The following is a 27903-nucleotide window of genomic DNA, read 5'->3' as shown; positions in this document are numbered from 1 at the left end:
TTCGTCTTGTTTCCCGCAATCGCGGCAGTGGTCTTTCAAATGGGAATAGCTTGAATCCAATTCCTGCGCTCGCAACAGCGGCGCCCCGTCGCGCACTGACCTTCGGTCGCAGCGGAGCCGACAGTGCTCCCCCACCGGCCAACTTTCTAACGTCTCCCGTAAGAAACCAGGCCACGATTCGCCTCCGCGGCGGTCTTCAGCGCTGCGCAGCTCGGCGACAAAGCAGCACCGAAATATAGCAAAGTAAAGGAGCGGGACGACCGGGAAAAGGACGCACAGCCCATCCAGCTGGCGGGGGAGGAGGTGCAGAGTCCACGCAAGAATCCCCGAAAGCCAGAAGCAGGGCCAGGATGCGCGGACGACACGACTTCCTTCCGGAGGCAACGTCAAACTTAGGCGAGTAAAATTAAAAACAGAAATGGGAAAAATGAAAGAGCCACGAAGCGTCTTTGCTGCGAAGATCAAAGGCAAAGCGTCCAAAAAGTGACACCAAGCACGCTTACAAAAATAAAAAGCGGGAAAGAGAGAAAAAAGGCAGGAGCCAGGAGGCCATATCACAAAGACTCCTTCGGGTCTCGCAAAAGAAAAAAAAAGTGTGGCGCAGGACGCGAGAGAGAAGCGCGTAAACCGGAGGCCGACTTTAGGGAAGACATAAAAAAAAGGGAAGGCGCGCTCAACGCAGGCCAGGATGGCGGGGGATCTATAAAGGACCGCGGGGCAAACACCGACAAGGCGCATTAGTAGAATGACGACGACGCAGCCAGCAGCGGCAAGGGCCACTGAGCGGTGTCAGCGGCCAGCGCGCTGCGGCGGCGACGGCGGCTTCCCGCCGTCTCCTCCCCTTCCTTCCCGCCGGGGAAAACAGAGAAGAGAAAAACGCGCGCTGGTGGGCGCGCGTGCCCTTTTCCTTTTCTTCCCCGCCTCTCCCATCCCTGGCCATTTCCCCTCTGAAGGATATAAAGGATTTTTGACGTCCGCCGCGCCTTCCTTCCCCAAGAGCGGAAGAAGCGGTGCGCGCGCGCGTACGAGCGGCGGCGACGCCGCGAGAGCCCAACGAAACCGGGGGCGCAGCCAAGCGCAACCTCTTCCCGGTCCTCTATTTATTTCCGTTATTTAGGCGTACCTCTTTTCCCACCATCTTCCTCTTACCCTCGCATCCTCTTCCAGCTCCCGAAAACAACCAAGCAGGAGAGGAGCCAAACGCAGCACGAAAACTGTTGTTTCTCATTCCTCTTTACGGGACTGCGGCAAGAAGGATAGATGCGAGGCGTGAGCTCTCTTTTCCTTCAATATCCCCTCACCCGCAGATATCCCACCCACGCGCAAACTACATACACACTTCCAGCCACCGAGCTATGAGACGACTAAGTTCCCGCTGCTTCCCCCGCACAGGCCCAGAAAAACCACACCCGCAGCAGTAAAGCTTGAAAGCTTGGAGAAAGAATGAAAAAACAACTAAAAAATCCCGGATCAGGGCGAGCCCGACTAAGCACGCCAGTTTTGCTTATTTCCTGGCGAGCTCCTCCGCATCTCGCCTTTCCTTCCAGCGGGCGTAAAGTTAGACACTTCGAGCTTTTCAAAAGAATATGAGAAATGCCGGATCAAGTAGCGGCTAAAACCGACAGGAAAACCTCCTCCGTTCCTTCCTTTGCTCTCTTTCTCTTCATCTTCCTCGCTGCCTCTCACGCTTTCGAACAGCGCTGGCGTTCGCGGAAGAGGCGGCGCGCTGGAGAGAGACGCCCGTTGGCGGTTTCAAACCACAAGGCCTCCGCCGCGGCCTGTTATCAGCGCGGGCCCAGGCGGTCGCGAGCCGCTTGACTGGCTACGGCCTCCACCCCCCCCCCCCCCCCCCCCCTTCATCCGGCTCCCTCGGCCCAGCTCCGGCGACGCAGGCGGCCGAGCCAGCCACCGACGCCGCAGACACAGCGCGGCAAGTGTAACCCCTGCGTCGTACACTATATAGCGGGCCGCTCTGCAGGCGAGGCGACCGCCGCCTTCTATTCATCCTTTTTTTCTCTCTCCCTCTCCCTCTCTCCATGGCAGACTCAGCGGCAAGATGACTCAACCGCGGGTCCCCAACTCGTGCGCGTCTCCCTCGCCGCCACCCGCTGTCCCCGGCAGGCAGCGCTTCTCGACCCCGAGGAACGAGAGCGGGGGAAACGCAGCTTCAATGAGGAGAGGCGACCACAGCGACGAACGCTTGCGGACCAGCGCCGACAGAGGGTCGACAAAGGGCCGCCACACAGACGGCAAGACAAAAGTTGGCATCACTGCAAGAGCGGAAAATACGGGGTTCCTTTCCGAAGCTCGTTCTTATGACAACACACTTACTGTGAACGAAGCATAATGTGTAATGAAGCATAGCCATCTCATCAAGTAAGTAGTTGTACCACAGACAGCTCCAGTTAATTAAACCATTCTTTTGTACAGCCATGTTGGTACTGCCATAACCGCGATTATGATATACCAGCACTACGTTGAAATGGCGGCCGCAAACGTCTTGCACAGATACAGCACTTCTTGCAGCCCTTATTTGGACAGAACAAAGTCTTGCACTAGTTATGCCCTGTGACGTATGTTTCATTTCCAGTTATTCCTTCTTTAGTACGGTTCACTACTGAAGTATATTTTAACGCTGCTTACCACAGAGAAATCTGTCCACCTGTTTTCAGGGTTGTTGCATGCATGTATGCACACGACCAGATTCCAGCGGCTTGTTTCGATTATTTTTGCGCACCAACGCCCCACCCCGATCCCCTTCAATGCAACGTTGGGGCTCTGGGTATTGTAATCAGCAAATAAGCCAACAAATAAATAAATAACAAAATAAATGTAAATAAATAAACATAGTCACAAGGAGACAGCCAGCACGCTCCGCCGCTCATGGCTGATCAAGCCCAGCATTGGCGTATGTACTGTATAACTTTCCCTGTAAAGGGTGCTCTGCCGCACGAAGACCGCAAGTGAGGTGAAGCCGAACAACAAAATGCAGGGTCAGGATAGCGTGGTAAGGTATGGACAATATCACACTCAAAATCAGTACACATTTGGCGAACTTCTTCGCAGTCCATTGTTCTGCGATAGTTGAAGCCTGTTGACGCGGAGCAGTCATCAATACTTACTATTATGAATGAGAAAGAAAACTCTCATGGAACCAACTTCATGTGCAATGGAAGGATGGAACTAGAAGTAGCATCCACAAGTCATGCTCACAGCATTTCACCTTTCAAGGTACGCGTTGGAAAGTTAATTCCTCAGAGCATTATTCAGTTTGTATAGGCACTACTACTTTTACAACAAGGGGGATTAGGTAGGGAAATATTTACACTGCGCTAGCAGAGCTCGAATAAATTGGGCTTGGGAGGGAGGACAGGAAAAGGGATGGTAAGGGAGCTAAAGGCAGGACAGCGCCTGCCTGTGGCAGACTCCTTTGCCCATTCCTATAGCTATGCTAGCCACTGCTACTCAACAAAAAAAGACAAAAACTCAACCTACAAAAAGCATGGCTCAGTGAAAGTGGTTGCACTTGGTTGTACCGTCACTCCGCTCCTTTCAAGATGCACTAGAAATTGCGGTTGCTCATTAAACGGGCTCTTCGAAAATGGCTGCAAACTAGTCGAGGGGCGGCAAGCTACAAACGCCCACCTGATCACCACCAAGATGCCAAACGACAATATCACACAATATCACACAATATCACACAATATCACAAAATATCACACAATATCACAATATCACACAATATCACAATATCACACGGGAAAACCGACAGAGGCGCTGGTTAATTAGACCACTTCACAAGCCAGCTCAAATTACCTGCAGTGACAGAACACCATACTCTAACGAGAAAGACGCTACTTTTGCTTAAGCCGGAGCTTTTATACGATGGAAAAGGCCAGAAAATTAAACACAGGTGTCGTCACCACCAGCCTATTTCGCAAGTGAATTGCGGCGCACTGCCACAGTTTTTCTTTTCTTTTTTTTCGTGGATCTAAGAGGCTAGGCTACATACTTTAAAACGGCGATCCGAAAGTCCTTTTCGGTGTAGACGTCACGGGTTTGAATCGAGTGGCGGGAAAATTTTTAAATACCAGTTCTTCAGTAACAAATGCGTGTCTTGCTGCCCAACAAAAATCATTATACCGAGAAAGAGAACAGAATTTTACTGAGAAAAAAAAATTGAATTAAGTTGTCCTCAAGTGTCCCTTAACATACGTTTTTGATGACCACTAACGGCAATGATGCAGCGTGACAAGGAAGCACACAATCTCTTCGCGAGGATCTCACTCTGATTACGCCATGCAGTACCTGGACTAGCTACGGTGGTGCCGGTTGTATATCGCTGCTGGTAGACCGCGTAGAAATGCAATGTCCACCTGACAAAAGAAAACATTCAAGAGGCCCGTGTACTGTGCGATGTCAGTGCACGTTAAAGAACCCCAGGTGGTCGAAATTTCCGGAGCCCGTCACTACGGCGCGTCCCTCACGGACTGAGTCGCTTTGGGACAATAAATCCCCATACATCATACACCATTTATTACTCTCAATCCGAATGAAAAACTTTTCAACTATGTCCCTTAATGAAACGGTAACAGCCCTGGAGGCAAACTAACTCACTAGACCCCTCTCGTACTAACCAAGATTCTATTTTATAGAACTGTGTTCAAAAACCACACCCCTCCTCCCCTCGCCAGAAAAAAAAAGATTTCTCGCATTTCATTTCAGAATTATAGATACCTGGGGCAATCTACCATAGCAGTTTTCAGAGGCGGGTACCTGTTTACAGTAATCGAAGAAGTATCCTGTCTCTGCACAAATTCTTGCTGCCGTTCTCTGTGGGCGCCGAAAGACTGGAGAAAGAGAAGAGCTCGGAAAAAAAAAAAACGAAGCAGCAAAGATGAACCCGCAGATTACAAGTGAGACATACGAATAAATAAAAGGCATGACATTACTGAGCGAAAGACCGGTAAGAATCTAAATTTCCTCAAGACAGCCAATACAATTAAAGCATGAAAAGCAGGCTTTACGCGAAGGTTCCCGACGACAACATCAGGTCGACAACATGACACCATGTTATCGTCATAACAACGTGGGGAAACGTCGGTGCACTTCACACATTCGCTGAGAGCGTGGCTATTTAAATTGCACCTATTAAGGGCTAATCAAAAAAGGAAGAAGACAATGACATGAACGAGACCTATACAGTTTATCAACTCTCCGTTACTCAATGAATACAGCAGTAACGGTGCTATATTTTTACTCCGCGTCAATACATCTACGTAGGAACGCGCCATTTTCCTTAGGGTAGCAAAGCACGATACATATTTTGCTGGCGCAGGAGATCAAGCAATCTCCTGCGGCCGTGCAATCCCCAACCTCTCGGATGTCGTCATGCATCGTGACTAATTCTGCACGGCCCTAACTCCAATAAAATATTACAGCTCCTCGTGATCCCCAACATACGGACTCGCAACATAAAGGTCCATTTGCAAAAAAAAAAAAAAAAAAAAAAACAAGTTTATTTTTCCTCCAACGGCCATTTTACTGCATGAATGCGGTGAAGCTTTATAAACTCAAATCAGACATCGCATGTTGCTACTTCCGCTTCTGTTCCTCTGTATAATGCGGACTGAAATATCAGACATGCCGCCGGTGCCGGGTTCTTTGAAATACTTGACACTACGGTGTAGTGGCCAGAAGGCGCGCTCCGTCGTCCGTAATCCGTAAGCCTCAAGAGACTCATCGAGCTCGGATGATTGGCTGAGCACTGTCCCATTCGCTTCAGCAATCTCTCCCAGCGCTAAAATCTGACTTCCGCTCACGTTCCCATCGACCAACGCCGTTTATATAAGTTCATTCTTGAGCGACGCTCAGCGTTTTGCAACACATTCTTGGCGCGGCAACACCGCGGCACGAGCAAGCACGAGCCCAAATAAGAACAAGAGCGGAGAGGGCGCGCAGTGAGAAAGCGAACTAAGCTGCAAGAATCCGTCGACACAAACTCGCGGGCGCGCTTTACGACCACCAGCAGTGTACTGCACGTCTAGCAAGCATCCCAGTTTACACAACAGTCGACAAAACTCGCCGCTCAACGCGACGAAAACAGCCAGCCAAGCGGCTTCCAAACGCCGGCCCCCACCCCCTCTTCAGAGAAAAAAAAAAATGGGGGGGGGGGGGGGGGGGGAGACAGAAAAACAGAACCTATCGTTCGTACTTAGGTCACACAACAGCAGCGAAGGAAGTGAACGAGAAAGAAAAAAAATGAGATGGCTCAAGCAAAAAAATAAAATAAATAAACAAGCAAGCAGCAGGATGCCGGGGCTCTTCCCGGTGCTCCCCGCTCCGCTGCGGTGACGGATGACCGCTGGCGCAGGGCTCGCATAAAGCGCCATAAGCGCGGGGCCACGCCTGGCGAATCTATCCCGGCCGCTCTCGGCTAGAACGGGCCGCAGCTTTGGCTGGCGGTGGCGCGTCACGACTCGGGAATATATCGCGGCGTCAGGCGGCGACTCTAAGCCGTCGCCAGCTGCGAGCAACGCGCCGCCGATAGGCGATCCGCCCGGAGCGCTTCTAGAGCGGTGACGCAACGAGAACGCGGTCGCGGAACTCTCGGGGTTCAACGTACAGTCGTGAGCAATATAAGAGTAAACAAAGTCTGAGCATTCACTTTTTGATTGATCCATAATTACGTGTGATAAGCGCAACTTTCTTTTTTTCTGTGTTCTAAATAGTTTTCGTCTTGGCGTACAATATTCAAAAGTCGTTCTTAAATCTAGAAAATAAATATCCACAATATTCGCAACCTCGTGAAAAAAGTTCGCTCCTTCTCACAATGTCGACGACTGTACATTACTACGCGGCACTCTTATTAGTGCGTGACTTCAGGCCTCATTTTTCTTTTCTTTTTTTTTTTTTTGCACCAGCCGTCACTGGAATTCAGGCCGGAAAGAGAGAGACGACGGCCTCACTGACATACTGTCGTAATTAATAGCACGTTTTCCTGAACAACTACATTTCACACAACGGGAGCCAAGGAGTCATTACCGATGCGCTACCAACCTAACATACTCAAACCTTAAAACTCGAGCGGACGGTGTAGCGGATAGCGTAGACCAACTCGATGCGCACCGAACACAACAAGCGCAGTACGCAAAGTGTAAGCCGACGAGCCAAAACGCCTACGATGCTGAAATATTGTGCGAAAGCATAGCTTTTTGCCAGGTGGACGCCACCAACACGTATCTGAAAGCGCGACTGAGATGCACGTCCACAGACCCAGGGAGACCCAGTGCCGTGTTTCTGCACAAATGCTGTCAATGCCAATGCATACAGCGCACATATCTGTGTCACTAGCGCCACATAGCTCCAATCACGAATTTATTTTGATAAGTATTAGTAGATGAAGAAGACGATGTTCAATGTACAGTGTGAGAGTGTGGTGCAGGTTAGCCCGAGACGTGATCGGCTGCACCAATAGCTTAGTGCTCTCGAGCAGTGGCCAGCGAAGCTGATCCGTTCGCGCCGCCACGGGTTCGAATCCGGCACACACATAGCTCAGCACAGCCTGCGGCGACCACACCAAAAAAAGGACGCGAAGCCAGGCAGCAACACTGCGCCCATTAAAACACGATCAGCTGGTCGAGGTGTTCATCAAACGCCCTCAACAACGAAGAATTTCGATTCGACCGAGTGCTTGACACGTGAAAAGTAATTCTAGGTAAGAGCCTAGAGCAGCAAAAAAAAAAAAAACACTTACCGGCAGTTTTGTCAGCTTCAGACCCCGTTCTTCACACCGGCAAGAGAAAGACAAAGGTCTGCTGCCTTGCCAAAGTAGCAGGCAGTCAGGTGGCTAAACCCTTCCTGTTAATGTGCCGCGCAGCCCCTACCTCCTTAACCTAGTACGAGCCTGCGTCAGAGAAAACACTGGAAGAGCTGTAGTATATGTGCGCGCGTGCGCGCGCGTACATAAGCGCACGGACACAACACCTAGATAAAATAGGCTGTAGAAGTCGAGCATATACGAAGCATACGCAAAAAAAAAAGGCATATACGAAGCATACGCAAAAAAAGACATAAGATGACAACGCGCCAACGCCACCGCTGCACCGCGCGCATACATTCCCCGCGACCGGCCTCCAGGAAAGGCAGGCAGGCTCGGAACTGTGGGAGGGTCGGCGTCACAGCCACGGGGTGCCCGAGGAGAAAGGATTAAAAGCGCGGCGCCGCGGCGTGTATTATGAGCAGCAAAACTTGGCCGCCGCGCTGCCGCAGCAAGGAATGTCGGGAACCCAGCTGCACCGCGAATATAAAACGAAGAAAGAAAGTAGAAAAAGCGAAGGTGTGGAAGCGGCGTGGGGAAGAACTTGGGGAAGAAGGGTTTTTCATCAGGTGCTGCCAGCCAGCACCGTGGTGGGCTTTATTGACCGCCGCCGCGCGGAGGCCATATTGCCCGCGATGCGCTGAGCGGTCGGATTCCTACACACCTAGCCGCGAGGGGGAGGGAGGGGGGGAACCTGTGCCGTCACAAAGAGAGTGAATGAGTGGTTGAGGGGATCTCAGCAAGAACAAAACCGTGGGGAAGCGTGATGAAAGACACGAGGGTTCACCTCTCTCCGGCGGTCGGTAGAAGTTCGCCAAACTCTTCTTCCTATCATTTTTCTTTTTTATCCAAGGGAGCGCAAACTTTCGGCCAGGTCATCATTGGCGCAAGCCGGGACAATGAATGCACGGCACGCATCGTGGTCATATCTGGCGGGCTCGCAGAGTAAGAAACGAACAGACACTCCCAATTCGTGCGTCCTCGCATGGAAAAAAAAAGGAAATAACGGTTCTTTCTTCGTCGCTTGCAAAGCTTCGATGCAAGATCAAAACGCTGCCAAGGAAAGCCATCACATATCTAGCTGACAACGGTTGGTCTCTTCTGGAACAAGAGACCAATCATTGGAAAAAAAAAAGTACCGACGATTACGTTACTTCGTAATGCGAAATTTGAGCGCAGCAAATAAGCTGTTCACCTTTTCGATAGATTGAGGCAAAGAAATCGAGCAACGCATGTATGCGCTATCACAGAGTTTTTTTTTTATTTTTCACACGTATTCCTTTAACAAAGATTCCACTAACAGTTCTTGACAGTCATGAAGGAAGCTTTGTGGTCGGAGAAATAGACTGATATATGTTCGACTTGGTACACCAATGCTTGATTCTCAAAGACGAGATCTATACAAGTGCCTCGCGAGGTTCTCACAGCCGTGGGACGCGTTACGAGCGAGAGGAACGGGATGTTCTCCCGCATAAGTGTTAGGAAATTGCTGTTTGTCTTTATGTCAACATTAAAGTCCCCCACTACTAACATCGGTGTGGATCGATGGACGGTTAATGCGAGTTGCAGGAAGTGCACGACGTCTTTCGTGAGTGCGGTAGGGGCGAAGTAGGCAGCTACTACCAGCAAGCCGTTGGGCAACTTTGCGGCGCACAGTTCGCCAACTTCATGTGACGTGCCAAACATTTCGACTGGTATTGCAGAGAGACCTGTGCGCAAGTAGATAGCGACTCCCGCCGCTCTGTTGTGGTCTCTGCGAGCACCACAGCAGTATAGGAAATCTATGATTTCGAGAGGCTCTTCGGGATCCATCCAGGTTTCAGCAAAGCAAAGTACAGAGGAATGGCGCAGAATGTGATCGTGGTGTACGTCCTTGGCATGTGCGGCAAGGGAGCGTACGTTAAGAATGTGGTTGTGAATGATGAATCAAGTGCTGCCAGCGAATGACGCGTCCATTGGCTGTCTGCGTGTGTTACCGATGTGTGGTTAACATGTTAAGCTTCGCCTGTAAGAGTGGAACGCGACAGCGTCTTGCAACGCTGCCAGGGAGTCCACAGAACGCCATCGCCAATTCGGCTGTACGCCTTGCTGGACGGTAAATTTATTTTTTGAGGAAAGGAAATATATCTCTCTCGCATATCTGGGTGGACACCTGCACCTCGCCGTAAGGGAAAGGGGGAAGATGGGAGTGAACGAAGAGGCCGTATTAGCTAGACGCGCCTTTGTTCATTCCAAACCATTCAGCTGGCATTACGGAGTGGCTAGCGTGCTCGTATCGCACTCCGGAGACCCTGGTTCGATTCCCCAACTCGACCAATTTCGTTCTCGGTTTTATTGATTTATGCGGTCTAACTAGAAAGGTTAATTAGGCTATTTCATATTTATATTATTGTATTTCTATCCATCGTGTTCTGTCATTAACCTGTCAATTGTTGGAACTGTCTAGGATGTTCGACACAACGTATATGAAACGAGCAACGTCTTACTGAGTGGGGAAGTGCGTGGTGGTGGAGGGAACGCGGCTTCGTACTTATCTGTTTTTTTCCAGCAGCGTCTCCTTCCGCGGACGCTGTTGTCGCTGCGGCGCGCGTCTTTCTTTTCTTTTCTTTTCTTCTGACATCTTCATTCTCCTCTATATTAATTAGGCTAATTGATTAATTAAGCAATTAACTAAACTCAGTCCAACTTAGCTGCAGCATCACTATACGATCCCTTTGATTGGTTGCATGGTTACTAGCCAAAGTACAATTGGCCCCATTTGAAATTCGCGCACTGTGACGTCACGACCATTTCGACCAATTGAAAAGCCTGACATTGGGGGCGGAGCTGGTTACGAGGCCGACGCCGACGCCGACGCCGACGCGAAACCCAGGAACGGACGCCAAAGAGCTGCGCTCTAAAAAAAAACTGGATGAGACACCTGAGCCCCGCCTTAATTAAGGGTATGACGCGATAACGTTGATGGGTTAATGCCCATATATGCGAAATTGGTAATTCTCGGCTTTGCATTCACAGATCGACATGAGTCCCCATACCACTCCAGGCGCAGTGGTGCAGCGAGTAAGCGATGCGCCACTGCCCTGCGATGGAAGGTTCTGCCACCGGTGGGGCTTACGAGACCCAGGTTGCAACCCCTCGCGACCAATCAATAAGTTAAATGCCACCTGCCACGGTGGTCAGTTTGCTGACAATCCGGTAGGCAGGTTGTGATGACTCCACATGGCCATGTGACCTAGGTTGCCCACATACGTTGTTTCTCCGAGGAATTTTGGCTCACGATACCGACGCATATGTGGGGTGCCGATTTCTGTACTTCGTAAGGAGATGATTGGTTTGCGTGCTCGCGCGGTGCTACAGCAGCGCCCCCTGGTCGGTTCACTCACATCATGCCCTGGATCTCGGTGAGCACCCAGGAGTGATCGGACGAAGAGGCGGACGACGATGCGGCGGAAGAGGCAGCAGCGCCGGTACCCGAGCCACTCGAAGAGGCCGCCGACTTGGAGGCAGCGGACGAGCCGGAGTCAGAGGGAGCCTGCAGACAGAGAGGAAGAGTTCAGCGCGCTTTCTCACCACCTTGTGCCGAGTGCACACGGGCACAGTAACAACGGCGAACAGCCAACGTGAACGTCAGTTCTCTTCAGTTTTAACAAAAGCTGCTGCAATGGAAAGGTGACGCGCTTAAAATTGTGCGGCAAGGGAAGTGAAAAGAGGCGCTCGTTATGACATACATGACGGAAGCCGTCACCGAAACCAAGGAGTATAGGGGATGTATTTTTTTTATAATTCTAGGTACTCATCAATGGGAGCTTAATACGGCAGTTATTATATAAACATAATTGATTAGAAAGCAGAAGAAAAAATAACCACATGCCGCCGGTGGGATCCGGACCCACGACCTCCAAATTTCGCGCCCGGTGCTCTATCAAATGAGCTACGGCGACGGCTGTCCTATCTTCTGCTTTCGGGGTATTTGTGTAGCGCAGCCGAACCTGGAGAGTGTCCACCAGCGCCACCCTCGTCCATAGCGGCGGACGTTGAGAAAAAGTGTACGTTTTAGCAGAGAGAACAGGAAATGAGGAAGGGCTAGCTTCAAGGATGTGAAAGAGTTCGTCCTTCACATCGTTGAAGCTGCGTTTCAAGCGGAGACCGTTATTAAGCAGCAGCCTGACAGTTTGTTTATTTATTCGGCGCAGCGGGAGTCCTGAGAGGTAGGCTCCACAACAATGATACCTGCATAGAGCCCAATTTCCAACCACAAACAATGAAGCACAGCTGCAGTCACAGAGCCGTGGCCCAAGTCATTGGGGCGACACGGAGTTTGAGGGAGACCCCAAGGAGACTTTAGCTACATAGAAAAGAGCTCACGCTCCTGACAAGACGACACAGGACGATAAGATTCCTAGCAAAAAAAGCAAGACTACTGCGAAGTACATAAACTCGGAGATTGTTCGCCTCAGACCGAGACGAAGAGATGACAGCAATAACTACACCTGAATGCCACGCGGACAAAGGGGGGAACACTCTCGGAAGAACGTGCCTAACGGTTCACGATAACCAAAGCAACACAGTCTTTGGACAGTCCGTGGACGCTGGACTTTTAGGCTGCGACACACTGCGGCAGCGATGCTGCTTATCACGGAAGAGGACCTTCACAGCTATCACTAGGAAAAAAAATATGTCATTAGGAGGACTTTACATATTTTAAACGAGTGATGACAAATTTTACTAGGCTCACAACAGTATAACCAGAAAAAATACCGACGCGTTTAAGTAAATAGTTTGGTTTATGGTTTATGGGAGTTTAACACCCCAAAGCGGCTCAGGCTACAAAAGACGCCGTAGTGCAGGGCTCCGGAAATTTCGACCACCTCAGGTTCTTTCACGGGCACTGACATCGCACAGTACACGGGCTTCTAGAATTTCGCCTCCATCGAAATTGGACCGCCGAGGCCGGGATCGAACCCGCGTCTTTCGGGTCAGCAGCCGGGCGCCATAAGCACTGAGCCACTGCGGCGGCTGTTCAACTAAAGGGGTTTCAACAAACTGAAACTACTGCGTACCAACGCTTTACACTCGGCAGCTTTTGTTGCGCCACACCTTCTAGTCAAATCTGCTTAATGGTGCAGTAAAGAGGAATCTGAACTCACTCGTCTTTTTGCCGCGGGAACTCAATCTACACGTTCCCAGCATTCTTAGAAACTTCGATTTATTGCCCTGTGTGGCCGATTTCCCTAATTAAATCGGATTAACGTCCGGCTCCCGCCTTTTCTTTTTTTAATTCTCCCCGTACGGGGCGGAGTCAACCAACCCGTGGAGTGCCTTTCAGCCAGCTGCGTGGAGGCTTGCCGCTCTGCTATCGGCGGAGTAATACGTAGTAATCCGTAGTAGCAAATAGTCCGAGCGTTTTTTGATTTATGCAGGCTTATTTTGCGGCTATATTATCTGCGAATGAAACTATTTATTCACAGAAACCTAAAAAAAGAAACAAAATAAAGCGAAAGCAATGCCTTCACGGAGCTGGCTGCAAGGCACTCCACGCGTTGGTCGACTCCGCCCACCGTGCGGGGAGAATTAAAAAAAAAGGCGGGAGCCGAACGTTAATTCGATTTAATTAGGGAAATCGGCGACACAGGGCAATAAATCGAAGTTTCCAAGAATGCTGGGAACGTGTAGATCGAGTTCCCGCGGCAAAAAGACGAGTTCAGAATCCTCTTCAGTGCACCTTTAATACAAGTTAATGCGCTACGATCACACATTCTCCGGAACCAACGGCATCTCGTTTCTATAACTCAGCGTCAAGAGGCACTGCAGAAATATTCGAGGAGACCCTGGCTTCACTTTAACCAAAGGTTGAGAACGTAATCCCAACGTTCCCGGACCTACTGTTTCTTCTTCATGAACATCAGCAGCCTTACGCCCACTGCAGGACAAAGGGCTCCCCCGTATCCTATCCCTCCAATTAACCCTGTCCTGCGCCAACAGCGGACACTTTATCCCTGCAAAATTGCCAGTCGCATCCGCCCACCAGATTCCCTTACGTTCGCCTTTTCTTGGAATCCACTCCGTTGCCTTTAATGGCCAACCCTTCTTCACGGCCGGTTAAATAGTCCGAACGCAACAGGTAGCAGACCTCGAGCAGAAGTCAACAAAACCAGGAGCAGCTATGGTATAGAACCGCAACTAGGCGGTCCTCTCTCCAAGACGTTCACATTGAACTGGGGACAACTGCACACAGTTCTAGTCCGTTAAGAAAGTCGATTGCGTGGCTTTTTGTTGTTTTTTTTTGTTTGTTGGAGACCAAAACAGTTGTTTCTTGGTGCGAAAATTAGGTCTATAAAAACATATATATACTTTTTTTCTGCCGCCACACCATTCTAATTCGAGACGGCAAGACCAAAAAGGACTCCGTGATCACGTCTTAGAGTGAATGGAGATTCAGCCTTGCTTCACAGATCAGCGTTCAAAAATCGACCCTGTTGCCGTCGCAGTTTGTTTGCGAAAGCGGTCAGTGGTAGCGACATCTGGATTTCATTTTGTTGGTCTTCTGTACCTTAAAAAATTGCGCTTTCAGCTAAAGCAGCCTGTGATAACAATGCGGCAATCTACCGATACAGGCCAACTTCCATTCGTCCTCCCAGCCCCCCTGACGGAGAGCCGAATTACAGAAGGATGTTTTTCAAACAAAGAGGAGGACACAGCAACTGAGTGCAAGACACTCAGGAGCTGATACCCGGGCAAGTAGTGCGGTTGACATACTTAGCACGCTAGCACATACGGCCGTCCCTATCGTATATCGCCGAAACGCGGGTCGGAGGTTCGATCTCTTATGCAGATGGGCTCATTACCTAGTCAGCCAATCGGGCAGGTTTATGTCCCCTTCAGTCTCTGGGCTTACGTAACTAAGAGGTCAACTGATTTTTATGTGCTAAGGCAACACTTGGCTAGGAGCAACGTCGCGTTGCAGGGTTACCGATTGATCACCGATCACTCAGGGTGACCATTCCCGTGACTGAAGTGCTTGAATTTTCGCGAAGTACCGAGTGAAGGCTTCATCAATACGCTTCAAAACTAGTGTCATGGCATGAAATTACCGTGAACTGGTTCCATGACGCTTGACGTTGACGCAAACGGAGACTACGCTTGCACCTAGCTTATTACCCCTCTCCCCCACTTGCACTGGCCTCCACCGAGACCGCCGATTCACTTAGCACACCCTGAAGTCACTTACGTAGATTTTTCAACCGTGCGAGACGACGTCAGAACAGCCGAGCTTCAGCGTCGATCCGTGGCGAAATTCATCCCAATTTCTTAACGTCCGGCGCAATCCGCGACCAAAGCAGGGCGCAACGCAGCGAGGTATGACAGCTTACTAAAGTTGCGTAACGAAAAGGCACGCCGAAAGCAAACACAAGGCAAAACTAAATCAAAATTACGAAGAGAGGAAGGAAATAAGAAGGGATGTGTGAAAAGAAGCGGCCGCCGTCTAAGCGTGCTCTCTCATCCCATGAATCAGAGGCAGCAGCAAAAAAAAAAGGGGGGGTCCGACGCATAAGCGTACCTCCCCCCCTCTCCCCTCCCCAAGACAGAACACTTCCTTTTCATCCACTGCTTCTTCTTAGGAGCTATCCAATCGCTACCCGTAACGAGATCGGCGCCACATGCCGCAGGCGAGGCTTAGTCGTGAGCGCGCACAACCACTTACGGAGTGGCAAGAGCGGGTCTGGAGAGATAACAGCAGTGAGAAGAGAGGGCGATAGAAAGGAAGAAGATTAAGAAAAACTGGAGAAGAAAGTAACGGGATAAGAAGAAGATCCAGCCTGCGGCTGACACTTCGCAACTGCGTCAAAACTGTGCCGCCATGCAGGTCTTCGGCGCAGTCGCAGACCCTGCTGCCCAACCCTAGAAAAGCGCCAACGGGACGAATGCAAACTAGACGTCACCAGCAATTTGGTCATAAGAAAAAAAGTAAGAATGAAAGCCGAATAAAAGAGAGAGAGAGAGGGATAGCAAAATCTGATGAAAGAAGGAAGACAAGAGCCAGCAGCGCAACGCCGAGAACCTTGACGCACAGTGGATACTGAGGCGATTTGAGGGTTACAGCACCAGGCTTAGCCCGAGTACATTAGACGGTTCCATCGCAATTCAATTTTGGAACGAGGTGAGAAAACAAACAGTCAGTGAATCCCTTCGGCGCCTCCATTGAGTGCCGTCCATCTCACAGAAAAGCAAGCGGCCATCGCACCATGCAATGGTTTGATGGTATTGTTCGGCTTGTCACGGTCTACAATTCCGAACACCTTCCTAAAACTTGAGACACTGCGCATCGCGGTGCGGTTTTTTTTTTTTTTTTGCTCCTCTAGAGTATACGAACTCGCAGCCGGGCTTTGCACTGCTGCGGTCCACTTGCTCCTGGCATTAGCACCTTCTTAGGGCAACAGCGACTAGGCAAGAGGGCATACCGCAGCGACCCCCCCTTTCAGAGCCTGTTCGACGTGGAGACAACAGTACGCTTGGCGCCAGACCTATTTCGTCGACAGTACACGATGTTTTGCTCCTTCTAATAATGACGCCCAACTAGCGGTGCTTACTGTCATACAGCAGTATTTGACAAAGGTAGTCTACTCAGGTTGAAGTGACAATGCAATTGAAAGAAAGCGCCCACGCGTCTGCATATCAACAGTTCGTTCAAAAGTTGGGCGACGAACTTGCTTTTTTACCAACCTTGTGATCGGTGCTCTCGAACCCATACGTGCGGCATGCAAACCTTATATGCGAAGACGGCCAGGGGAGCTTCCAGAGTACGGTGGCTTTCTCCATCGATAACTCGGGGAAAGGAGGCCTCACGTAAGGTTACGAAGTGGTCGGAAGGAAAGAAGCTTCCAGAGTTCGGTCCTAAGAGGTAGCCGATGAAGCTGTGCAGACCGAAATCTCGGTTCATGGGCATCATTGGTTTGAGAGGAGGAGGAGGAGGAGAACATTTACTGAGAGCTTAAAGGTTGGTTGGTCTCAGTCCGTGAGCCCAACGGCTTGAAGCGCTACTCGTCCCCTTTCCGCCAGGTTCTCCTGGACAGCAGGGCCCTGGCTGCGCAAGGTGGCCTTGCCAACGCCCATAGGTGGTGTCAGAAGTTACTCCCGAGTTGAAGTTTCTTTGGTATATCCTTGTCACGTGAAACATAACGACTAAAGCCGCAACAGGCACAGGACGAAGCAGGCGACAACACAGGACGGTACCAGACCTCACAGTGAAATTCCTCCGCATAAAGTCTACACTTTCGAGAAGACAGGATGATCGCTCTTCAACCGATGCCTTGTTGGCCAAGTGGCCCAGTGGCAAGTGGCCAACAAGGCCACCGATGGTTACAGGCTGAACTTGAGGTCATGCTGTAGCACGCCCTCCACTTCTGCTGGAACTAACGCGTTGCCGAGGAAAGTCACTGGAACAACGCCCACTTCTTTCCTTCTGCCTTTCTTTGGAAGCTGATGGCGTAGGCAATCCCAGAGGAATTCTGCAAGTCACACCAACACCTCCAAACAGACACACTTCGAAGCCAAGCATTGAAGAATCCGACTTGCCTCCAGCGCTCTGCCTTGACACCCTTCTCCAATGACCGACAGATGGTCCAAGCAACCAGACATAGATGCAACATCCTAAGGGCACGTTTTGTTCCTCAGGTATGATTCGTGACTGTTCTGTATGAAGATGGTATGATTGCACAACACATTTGACACTGATTATCAGTGAGCACTGTGTTCTGCAGTCATAGCACCTTGGTTGCCAAAGTTTGAACATTCGTTTTGAGGAAAGAGAAGGAGCGGTGACTACCGCCCTTATCAGTGTAATTCTCAGCCACTCCGTGAAGGAAGGGATGAAGAAGGGAGAGAAAGAGGTGCCGTAGGGGAGGGCTCCGGAATTGTTTCGACCACCTGGGATTATTTAACGTGCACTGACATTGCACAGCACACGGGCGCCTTTTGCATTTCGCCACCAACGAAACACGCCGGAATTCAACCCGCGTCCTCAGGCCAAGCAGCCGAGCCAGTCGTTTCGTCGAAAGGAACATGCCCACACTAGAAAGGAGAAAGAGGTGAAGGGAGGGGAATTTCGCACTATTTTCCTTTTTCTTTTTCCCTCTTCGCTCTTTCGCCTGATCACTGGACGCGGTGCAGCGGTATCACAGGACACCGCCGCCAGCAGAACCACCACGCGGCAGCGTCGCGGGCAGCCACACGGGGAAAGAAAGAAATGAGACCTCAAAACGACGACGCCAAGAACGGAACCAGAAAGAAGCGTGCCGGGAAATAAAGGAAAACGGAGCAAAGGAAGCGAGAGGACGCACCGAAGAGAAAAAGGAGTCGCGACAGAGGATCAGGATCAGGCGGATGATTCCGGATTGCCCCCGACAGGCGAGAGAAAGCCGTGGCCCCGAAAGAAATCAGTGATCTGCCCCGAGGGGACGCAGGGGCACCCCCGCCTCCCTCCGTCCTCTTTCCTTTTCCGTCTCACTCCCGCCATCCCGGCAACCACGCGCTAGACCGCACTTTCTGCGTCTTTCCTTCACTCTCGAAAAATCCATCTCTCCGCCAGCGCGTGTGCGTGCGTGTGTGCTGCTTCCATAACTCCCTCCTCCCCCCCCCCCCCTTCCCCTTCTTCCCGCATCTCCCAACCCCGAAAGCTGGTCCCGCCAAACTTGCGACGCTGTTCTTTCCGTTCGCCGGGAGAAGCGAAGCCAATCTCATTCTCGGCGACCTGCACTTCCCGTCGGATCTGACGTGTCGGAAGAGAGAAGCCGAACCGAGGCTAACTTTGGGCGCGCGCGAAGCCGAGAAAGCACGACGCTGCGCGGAGCGTGACGTCAGCCACCAAGGTAATGAACGAGCGAGACTAGTAAACACATAGCGCGAAGAACGTGCGCGTCAAAGAGGCACGAAGTGTCATAAGTACGTCAAAATTCGTCATTGGCACAAGCTGCCGACCAGCGATTCGCGTTTAACCGAAGCGATTCAGTTACAGTGCGAGCCTTTGTGAACCGTAACCGTTAAATCTGAACAACGGCGCCGTTTCAGTTAAGCTTGCCGTTACTCTTGCAGAAGCAAAAAGCGATCCCTGACGCCAGCCGACACACTTTTATCATAGTATAAAGCGAACACTGCTTCATCTAAATTTTCACTAACATCAACCAATTTCAAACCACCATCACGACTGACGAAGAGAACAAAATCAGTGCCCGCAGGATTTCCGACGAGGTGATGCATCTCAGAAAACCTTCCCCAATTCAAGAAAATCTATGTAGCAGACAAGAGTAATGAAACGAGGGGCTCGTTTTGACATACGTATTAAGGAAGTCATAAAGAAGCCAACAGTCATCGAAACCAAAGAAACCAAGAAGAATAATTCTTTTTTTAATTTGCGGCATTTGTTTAATGGAAAATACGCAGGGCAATCACTTTACGGCTGAAACATAAACGATAACAAAGTAGAAGGAAAAACAACCACACGCCACCAGCAGGTCATGGGTTCGGATCCCAGTAGCGGCGTGTGCTTCCTTTTTTTTTACTTGGTTATCATTTATCTTAAATCGGTGAAGTCATTGCACAACTAATTTCAGATTAATCAACACTATAAGCTTTAAAAAAGAAACAGTCCCCCCATGCTTTCCTTGGTTTCGATTACTGCTGGCTACCTTAATATGAAGACTTATGCAGAGCACGCCTGAACACAACCTGGTACCATCACAAGCAAGTCCCCTTCGCCGCAAAGCACGGTCATGCTGTGGGGAAGGAAGAGTCGCAAGAGACCGGCCAATCACTGATTACTGCTGAACCAGCACGGTGCCCCGCCTCACACGCATTCCGCCTCCGCAACTGCACAATGACGTCTACAGGCAACTGTAACTCAGGCACACCATCGTCTTGCATGGCCTTGCTACAGACATGCAACCGGATACATCGGTCCCCGCTCAGCGCAACATCGGTCGTCGTAGATGCCAAATATCGCGCTTTTATTTTGGGCACGTAATATGCCGATGTGCGGTTTCTATACGAACAAAGAAAATGGGCAGCGCACGGGGGAAGCGACGTAGAACAGCCAGGTCTTAGGTAACACCGGGAGGGGCGCTTCTATAAATTAAAATTAGCAAAGCGACAAAATAGTCTAGCTGATTGCTCTGTAGCATGCGTTGAATGGATACAAGGACGAAACAAGGCGCCACTACAGTGGTTGTACAGTGGTTGTTTTGTTTCGTCCTTGAATGCATTCGGCGCATTCGAGCTACGGGGTAATGCTTCTTCAAAGGACACCACAGCGATCACTGTATTGGTTGCTTGCCGAAGTCAGGAGACCGCACCAAAGCGAGCGGATCGACAGCTAGCCGAACTGAAGCCACGTTCGAGATACGCAGTCTACAATGCATAAAAGCCAAGTCTCCGGAACAATCAAGGTGCTATAATACCTCATGACAAAGACATTCTCTCCAATCACAGTATAGATTTCAAGCGACGCCGCTAAGCACAGATGCCTACAGTTATGCAGGTACAAGCAATACGAAATGGGACACTTCGCTCTCATTCGAGAACGATGCATACCCTTTGTCAACGTCTAAGAGACATCATATGACTTTGATTCTATACGAGGAAAGTTGCTCAACTTCAAGTATGGGTCGCCCTCATAACTTGCAAAAATCGCTATTGTCACAATGCTTCTCATACACGTATGTTAGGCATGCACGCCACGCTTCTTGTCGAGGCAGTCTCGTGAATTAGAACACACAGCCGCCAACATAGTACTCAAAAGATGTTTTCCGCAGCGACTCCACAAGATGTCACACAGGCATTTAGAAAGCTCAACAACGCATAACTTACACACAGTACGTTGAAGTTGTTACCAGTGCCCACAGACCACCATTACTCGTGCTCCAATTCACACCAGCTATGCCTATACACCTTGCAAACGGGGCTCACACCATGAAACAGGACGTCGATTTGCAAATCATGCCGCTATCTACGGGTGCAGGGTTGGTTGGTTCGATCCCTGACCTCCTTGCCTCTACACTTCCTTCGAGAAACTTACACCTAATTCCTTCGTAGGTACTTTACAATGTTTATAAACCCTACGTTAGGCTGAATACGCACAATCATGAGAACTGAAGACCGTATGCTGTGCTGGCCACGATTTGTAGATGCCTTCAGGCTAATCCTAAGCGTGGAATACCCCACCAGAGTATTCTTTTTACGCAGCAGGGTGCCATCTCGTTGTTGCGCTTACTTTAACGCAGCCTGTGTTTCCAGGCTGTCGCCAACGCTTGTAAACACACGGGTACTGCAGATGAGCTTAAAATCGTACTGGTTACGTCGGCCCCCCTGAAGTTTACAGCGCCAGCTGTATAAGGCGCGCTGGCTCTTTGCACGACGTTCGCCGTCCGCAGAAGTGCAGAGCAGGAGTAGACTGACCTTTACACAGGGACTGCACGAACGGGCGCCAAAACCGCACAGCGGAGGACCGGACACGGGAAAGTAATAATAATAATAATAATAATAATAATAATATCTTTTATTCACTTCAATTCGCAAGTACATGCTCCAGCCCGCGTAAGCGTTATCGCTTGTGTGCGTGGCTGGGCAGCCGGAGTGTGAAGTACATGATCAGCGGTGAATAAAACACACACACACACAAAAAAAAAAAAAAAAGAGCTCGAACAAGACAGACTCAGAAATTGCTTCCGCAATGCAATAAAACATAAAAACACTAAAGAGCTGAAACCAGACAGACTCAGATACTGCTCCCGCGGTGCAAGGCGAATACATGAACAAAAAACATCGAATACAAGAAAGCATCCACCGTTTTCATGCACGAAATGACAACGCTGAGAACATGGAAGGAAAAAAAAAAAAAAAAAAAATAGATTAAAAATTTATCACTCAGTATTACTATTCAACCACGATCGAAGAAACTTATTAAGTTGTTTTAATCCATTAATGCTCGGGGTTGTTTGTATCTTATTGAAGTAATAAGGAACATAATGACTGCGGGTTTTTTTCCCATAGTTGGTGTAAATCCGTGGTATGACGTATTTTTCCGACTGACGGAGAGGCCGTGCTTTAATGTTGTCGGTTTTAAAGACGCTGTGGAAGAAATTTTTGCGCAATATTTCAAAGATAAATTGCTTGTGTACAGGTAGCATCTCAAAATGTTCCATACTAGCTTTTACCGCTTTATCATGACAGCTAGTTCCGTAGGCGAGATTAGATGCAATTCTGTACAGTATGCGGCTTAGTATGTTTAGTTTATACAGTGATGCAGTTCCGTAAATGGTTATTCCATATCGCAATATGGATTCTCCTAAACCTTTATAAACCATTTTTCTAACCGACACATCGCAAATAGATCGCAGGGCATACATATAAACACACACCAAGCGCAAACGTTTGGCTAGCTCCTGAATATGAATGTTCCATGACAGAGTTTCGTCAAATGTCATGCCAAGATACTTGAAACTAGATTTAAGTTCCAACGGCGTGCATGAACAGCTTGTACAATTCTTATCATGAAGATATATATTAGAGCATGTACGAAGTTGTTTGTATGGACTATGAAAACAAAGAAGGCAGGTTTTTGAGATATTAGTATAAATCTGATTAGCGTTGAGCCATTCTATCAAAAAATGAACATCCTGTTGCATCCTGCCGCATGCTTCTTCATAAGTTTCACTTGGTACCACCAGAGCAGTGTCATCGGCATATAAAAAAATCTGAGAGCTTAACGGAAGATTGGTCACGTCATTGACGTAAATATTGAATAATAAGGGTCCTAACACAGAGCCCTGAGGAACACCAGTGTGAACATGTAACATTGTGCTGAACGATTCGCCTATTCGAACACATTGTTCTCGATCAGCAAAATAGCTCTTAAAAAACGACATGTAAGGACCTCTGAAACCAAAATGGTCGAGTTTAGCTAATAGTAAATTGTGATTAATAGTATCAAACGCTTTTTGTAAATCAATAAAAAGTGTAAGGACAATGTTATTTTTATCTATTTCTTTACATATTAAATCATGAAAATCTTCCAGTAGGCTTAAGGTACTTTTACCTTTGCGGAACCCATACTGGGCGGCATTTAATAGATGGTACTTATCACAAAAGGACGTCATATAGGCATGTACAATTTTCTCCATGATACAAGCGATGGCGGACAAGATCGCAATTGGCCTGTAATTGGCCTGTAATTGGCCAGAGTAAAGACGTAACAATCATGCATCTCATGCATTAAAAACTCAAGCCGGACCAGTTCATAAGAGATGGCAGGAAGTATAGCCAGAATAGCCCCGCAATAAAAACAAACGCGGGACAGCGCGCGCAGCAGCCATAGAGAGAGAGAGAGAGAGGGCGCTCACGTCGCGAGGCAGGGCGGAGAGGAGGCAATCGATGCTCATCAATGATGCACCGCGACAAATTACACATGAAAGAACATTCCGACGGAGAGAGACACGGCCCGCAGATCGCTTGGGCCAGCCGCCGGCGCCGTTTGTTGCTGCCGCCACCGGACCAAGGCGGACCTCCCGCGCGCACTTCTTCCCTGCTCGGGAATTACTTCCCGCGTCCCGACACCGCTTTCGTTCTTCGCGCACCCGGGGCTCACGCAGAGCCACGGGGAACGGCAGAGAGCAAAAGGAAGTCGGAAGCGCGAAAGAAGTGGAATGACCTGCGCGACTGGTGCGACGGCCGCGGAGCTGTGCGTACACAGCTGGCAACGGAGCGGAGTTTTGCAGCCGTTCAGAGCGCTGTGTTTTGCCTCGATTTCGCTACCCTTTTATCTGCGCGAGATGGCGGCGCCGAACTTTTCGGCCACTTGCGCTGATCGCTTGAATGCGCGTAAACCGAACAGTTAGTTATTTGGCGCTATTAATGCCTTATCGGGAGGGGGGGGGGGGGATGTGACGTCACCAGAGCGGATAATTACCACTAGCTGGAGGAAATCGGCGTCACTTCCTGCAAAGGCATCAACATCTAATGCCAACACACAAGGTGGTTAGGTGTACATGTGAACTTTCTTTTTTTTTTTGCTACGTGATGCGTATATGTGCCTTGACATTTCATTTCATTTATTGAAGCCTTAAGGGCCCGTGGGCATTACATAAGGCGGGGGCAAGAACAGCTAGTGTGTAACAACATATGATACCAGCTCAACAAAAACAAAAAAGGGCTGAGGCTTAACTTGGTTAAGCCTGGAGAATGCGAAGCATCATCGTGTCGCGTAATTTGGAGGCGCACAACCACAGCGACGGCGCGAGGTGGGCCCCCGTTTCTCCACTGTCGTGACGTCATCGTGTTACGTGGTGTGACGTCATGTATCACGTGATTTGGAGGCGCACAACCACAGCGACGGCGCGAGGTGGGCCCCCGTTTCTCCACTGCCGTGACGGTCATCGTGTCACGTGGTGTGGCATCATCGTGTCACGTGATTTGGAGGCGCACAACCACAGCGACGGCGCGAGGTGGGCCCCCGTTTCTCCAGTCATGACGTCATCGTGTCACGTGGTGTGACGTCATGTATCACGTGATTTGGAGGCGCATAACCACGGTGAAGGGCTGAAGTGGTAGCTAAAGTAGTATGCTTCGCATAAAAACAAAATCAGCTAGCCACACCTTGACATCCGACGTGAAGTCAACGTCATAAAAACCGGTTTGGTTGGTTTATGGCGTTTAACGTCCCAAAGCGACTAAAGCTATGAGAGACGCCGTAGTGGAGGGCTCCGGAAATTTCGACCACCTGGGGTTCTTTAACGTGCACTGACATCGCACAGTACACGGGCCTCTAGAATTTCTCCTCCAAAGAAATTCCCCCGCCGCGACCGGGATCGAACCCGCGTCTTTGGGGTCAGCCGCCGAGCACCATAACCACTGAGCCACCGCGGCGGCCTGCCATAAAAACCGTCGAAGAAGCTACAATCGGATACAACTCAACAACGAAGCAGCAGGTGCCGTTCAAGGAAGCCCTCCAGCCAAAGAAGTTCACCTATTTTAATGATGACGCTGTTAATCCGATTAGTCCGGAGTGACTCTTCTTTCATCTGCCATCCCTGCGATGTCAGGCTAGCAGGTCCAATGGGGTTGACCATGACGTCATGAGAATCGGTCGACGCCATTGGCTGGAGAGCTTGCTTTGAGGGGCATTTGGCACTTCGTTCTTGAGTTTATCCGATTACAGTAGAGAGGTGGAGAGAATCTAAGCTAGGTAGAAAAAAAGAAACAAAGCCACTGTGCGGCCGTGTGGTAGCGACAAAAAATCCTGCGACACCCAACCTCTGGTTCAAGCATGCAGCCCTTCACGGCGTCACCTTTAACACATTCATTTCCAGTGCTCGCTGCGTCGCCCACAGTTTAATCTGACGGTGTTACTATAGACAGGTTTATTATAAATGGCTTCCCGCATTACGGAAACGCAGCCCTCAACATGGAAAGTGCACAAGTCGCGCCGGGTGCGGGGATATATATGCGCGACGTATCCCGCCTAAGACGGGGGCGGCAAAACCAAACACAGCGCACCGGCCCTTTTAATTCTAGTAGCGCCACTCATTCGCTTCCCATTCCGGCGTGCGGGGAAAGAGGGGGAATAATTGATGCACCTTCCTCGCTCTTATTACAAATTCACGCATGCACGCCGCAATAACAGCACGCGCAGCACGTGTCCCCGCACAAGCGGGCGAGCGCAAAGCGCCAAGATAAAAAGGAAGAAGGCGGATACGGGGAGGTATGTGGCGCGTATGACATCCTCTCTTGGGTTTCTCTTTTTTTTTTTTCTCCCTCCCTCTCCGGCCGAGGATGATAGCGTCGGCTTTCCAGCAAAGCTCCACCGGTCCTTATTCTTACTTAGCCGCTCTCTCTCTATCGCTGTGCCGAACCTGCAGCTCGGCGCTGAAAGGCAAAGTACATCCTCCAGCCCGCGAAGAAATGTGCGCAGCGTCTCGGCCTGATTGCCCGATACTTACGCCCCCGTATCACATTTGCATTCGCAAGTATCGCGCCATCCCCTCGTTCTTTTCGCTCCTAGGAGTGACAGCGCTTCGCTTTCTCAACCTTTTTTTTTCTTTTTGGCTTCTTCATCGAGAGCCCCCATCAAAGGAGTGCTTAACTAACTCAAGTCCCGTCTGACTGCTGACGGATCAGCGCTGGGTGAGCAGCGGCCGTAGTTCGACGGAGGTGAATGCGAGAGCCGTTAGCGCGCAGTGCCACCGTTTCCACGAGCATAATATACGCGGAATGCACTTGAGACTAACCTAGAACGCTCAACTGTAACGTCTTGCTTTTTTTTTTGCTATTTCTTAGAAAAGGCACTTAGGGAGAAGCGCATCCTCGCGTGGACTTCGCAAATCGCCATACACGAAGAAATAAGAACTCATAAAAAATCATCTCAAAAATAAAAAGAATATATACAGTACTTCCAGTGCAATAAATTTAATATGCTACAAATCTGTGTTAACTATAATTCCCAGGCACTGAAAACGCTGGGTAAAAGTTATGAACTTTCTCGATTTAATCACAATGGTCCTTCCATTGTACAGATGTAAAAAACTGGGAAATACAGAAAAGGATAGAAAAAGATGATCACATCCCAGTCAAACTTCGCTCATTTTGATGATTTCTGAATTTCAAGGCCCGATAAATATGAGCTCAAATAAGCAGGAGCATGCAGTAAATCAAGAGCACAATACAAAACTGCTTCATCACCTGCCACGAAGAATTACGACCACACACTCTAAACAAAAAGGGGTACAAAGGGAATAAGCTGTCCTCTAGCGCGCATCCTTCTATAAAAGGGTGAGCGCTAGAAGATGGCATACGCCCTTTTTACTTCCATATAAGCATATTTGGTTTAGGGAGCAGAAATTTTAGGCAGTTTTGACATTACGGTTAGCTCTGGCATGCAATTATCCTTTTCAGCGGGCGCCCTGCGCATGTGGAACCAGAAAAAAACTTTGCATTTATAAATAAGTTAGAAGTTGGAAAAGACCGTTTCTTCAAGTACGTTAAGCATTTTATTTAGTTCTACAACCAGAAGCGAAAATTATATATTGTTTTACACTGCGTACCACAGGTGATACGCCAGAGAGGTTTCATAAAACTGCCGCTGAGAGGGTTAGCAAATTCCATCTAAGGGATGTCCTTCTTGTACGGACGTCAAAAATGTACGAGACAGCCCAAGGCAATTGGCTCCACAACAGGATAGCAGTAAACAAAAAAGAAATACTAATGAAGTTGGTGGAAAGAGGCCAGTTCAAATCACACACTTGTCACATATAATAGTTTGAAATTGGAAATAGAAGAATGAATTGGAGAAGTTTGGATGGTGATGACGCTATCAACTTTATTTTCCGCCAGATAAGGAAGCCCCCTACTCCCCGTCCCCGGCATGCAGGCCTTGGTGAAGGGGTCCGGGACATCCGGGATTAGAAGCAGGCGAGGAGGTCTTGATTCCTCACGGCTTCTTCCGCCAGGCGGATGGCTTGTTGCTGTGAAGCAGGGGCCTCACTCCGCAGCAGAGCTTCCCAGGTTTCTCTACAATTTGTTTGCTTTAGCCCCTGGGGAGCTAGCGCATTCCCAGATTATGTGGTCCAGGGTCCCTCTCGCCCCACAGTGCTTGCACTTATCGTTTTCTTTCTCATCTCTGAACCTGATATGCCCAGACCGGGTTTACGAAGTTCCCAGCTTGGAGGCGCCGCCATGCGATTGCCTCCCTATTGTTTAGACTTTTATCCGGTGGTGGCACCAGTCTCCTCTGTACCTATAATTTTCAACAATTTCCGTATAATTTTGCAGACGCTCGTCCATGCTCCGGCAGTCGGGCGGCTCCACAGCTACCCGGAAGTAGAGAGCTCGGGCTAACTCGTGGGCCGCGTCGTTGCCAGGAATGGACGCGCGTGCGGGAGTCCAAATTAGGCTAGATGACGATAAGCATGACGTGTATTAATCCAAGAATATGAAGAAGAAGTATTCGGTGAGGTGGGAATAGTTGATTGGTGGGGAAGAGAAGACAGTGACCACGAAGACAAGGATGACGTGTAGCAACGACAAGGCTATAAAAGCGCGAG

The 27903-nt window shown here is 49.6% G+C and overlaps 1 protein-coding gene across 1 annotated transcript in view; it reads right to left on the bottom strand.

The window, feature by feature from the left end:
• The window catches only part of Spt3 (Transcription initiation protein Spt3), a 136003-nt gene that overhangs the window by 93515 nt on the left and 14585 nt on the right, over nucleotides 1-27903 (bottom strand). The window contains exon 2 of the mRNA XM_089571849.1: nucleotides 11203-11351. Within this exon, the coding sequence (XP_089427975.1) occupies nucleotides 11203-11351 (149 nt within the window). The remainder of the gene's footprint in view (nucleotides 1-11202; nucleotides 11352-27903) is intronic.

Source organism: Amblyomma mixtum, chromosome 2 (assembly GCF_055824585.1).
Source record: "Amblyomma mixtum isolate Tamu chromosome 2, ASM5582458v1, whole genome shotgun sequence".
Taxonomy (NCBI): Eukaryota; Metazoa; Arthropoda; class Arachnida; order Ixodida; family Ixodidae; genus Amblyomma; species Amblyomma mixtum.
This window is presented reverse-complemented; position numbering and strand designations above follow the sequence as displayed.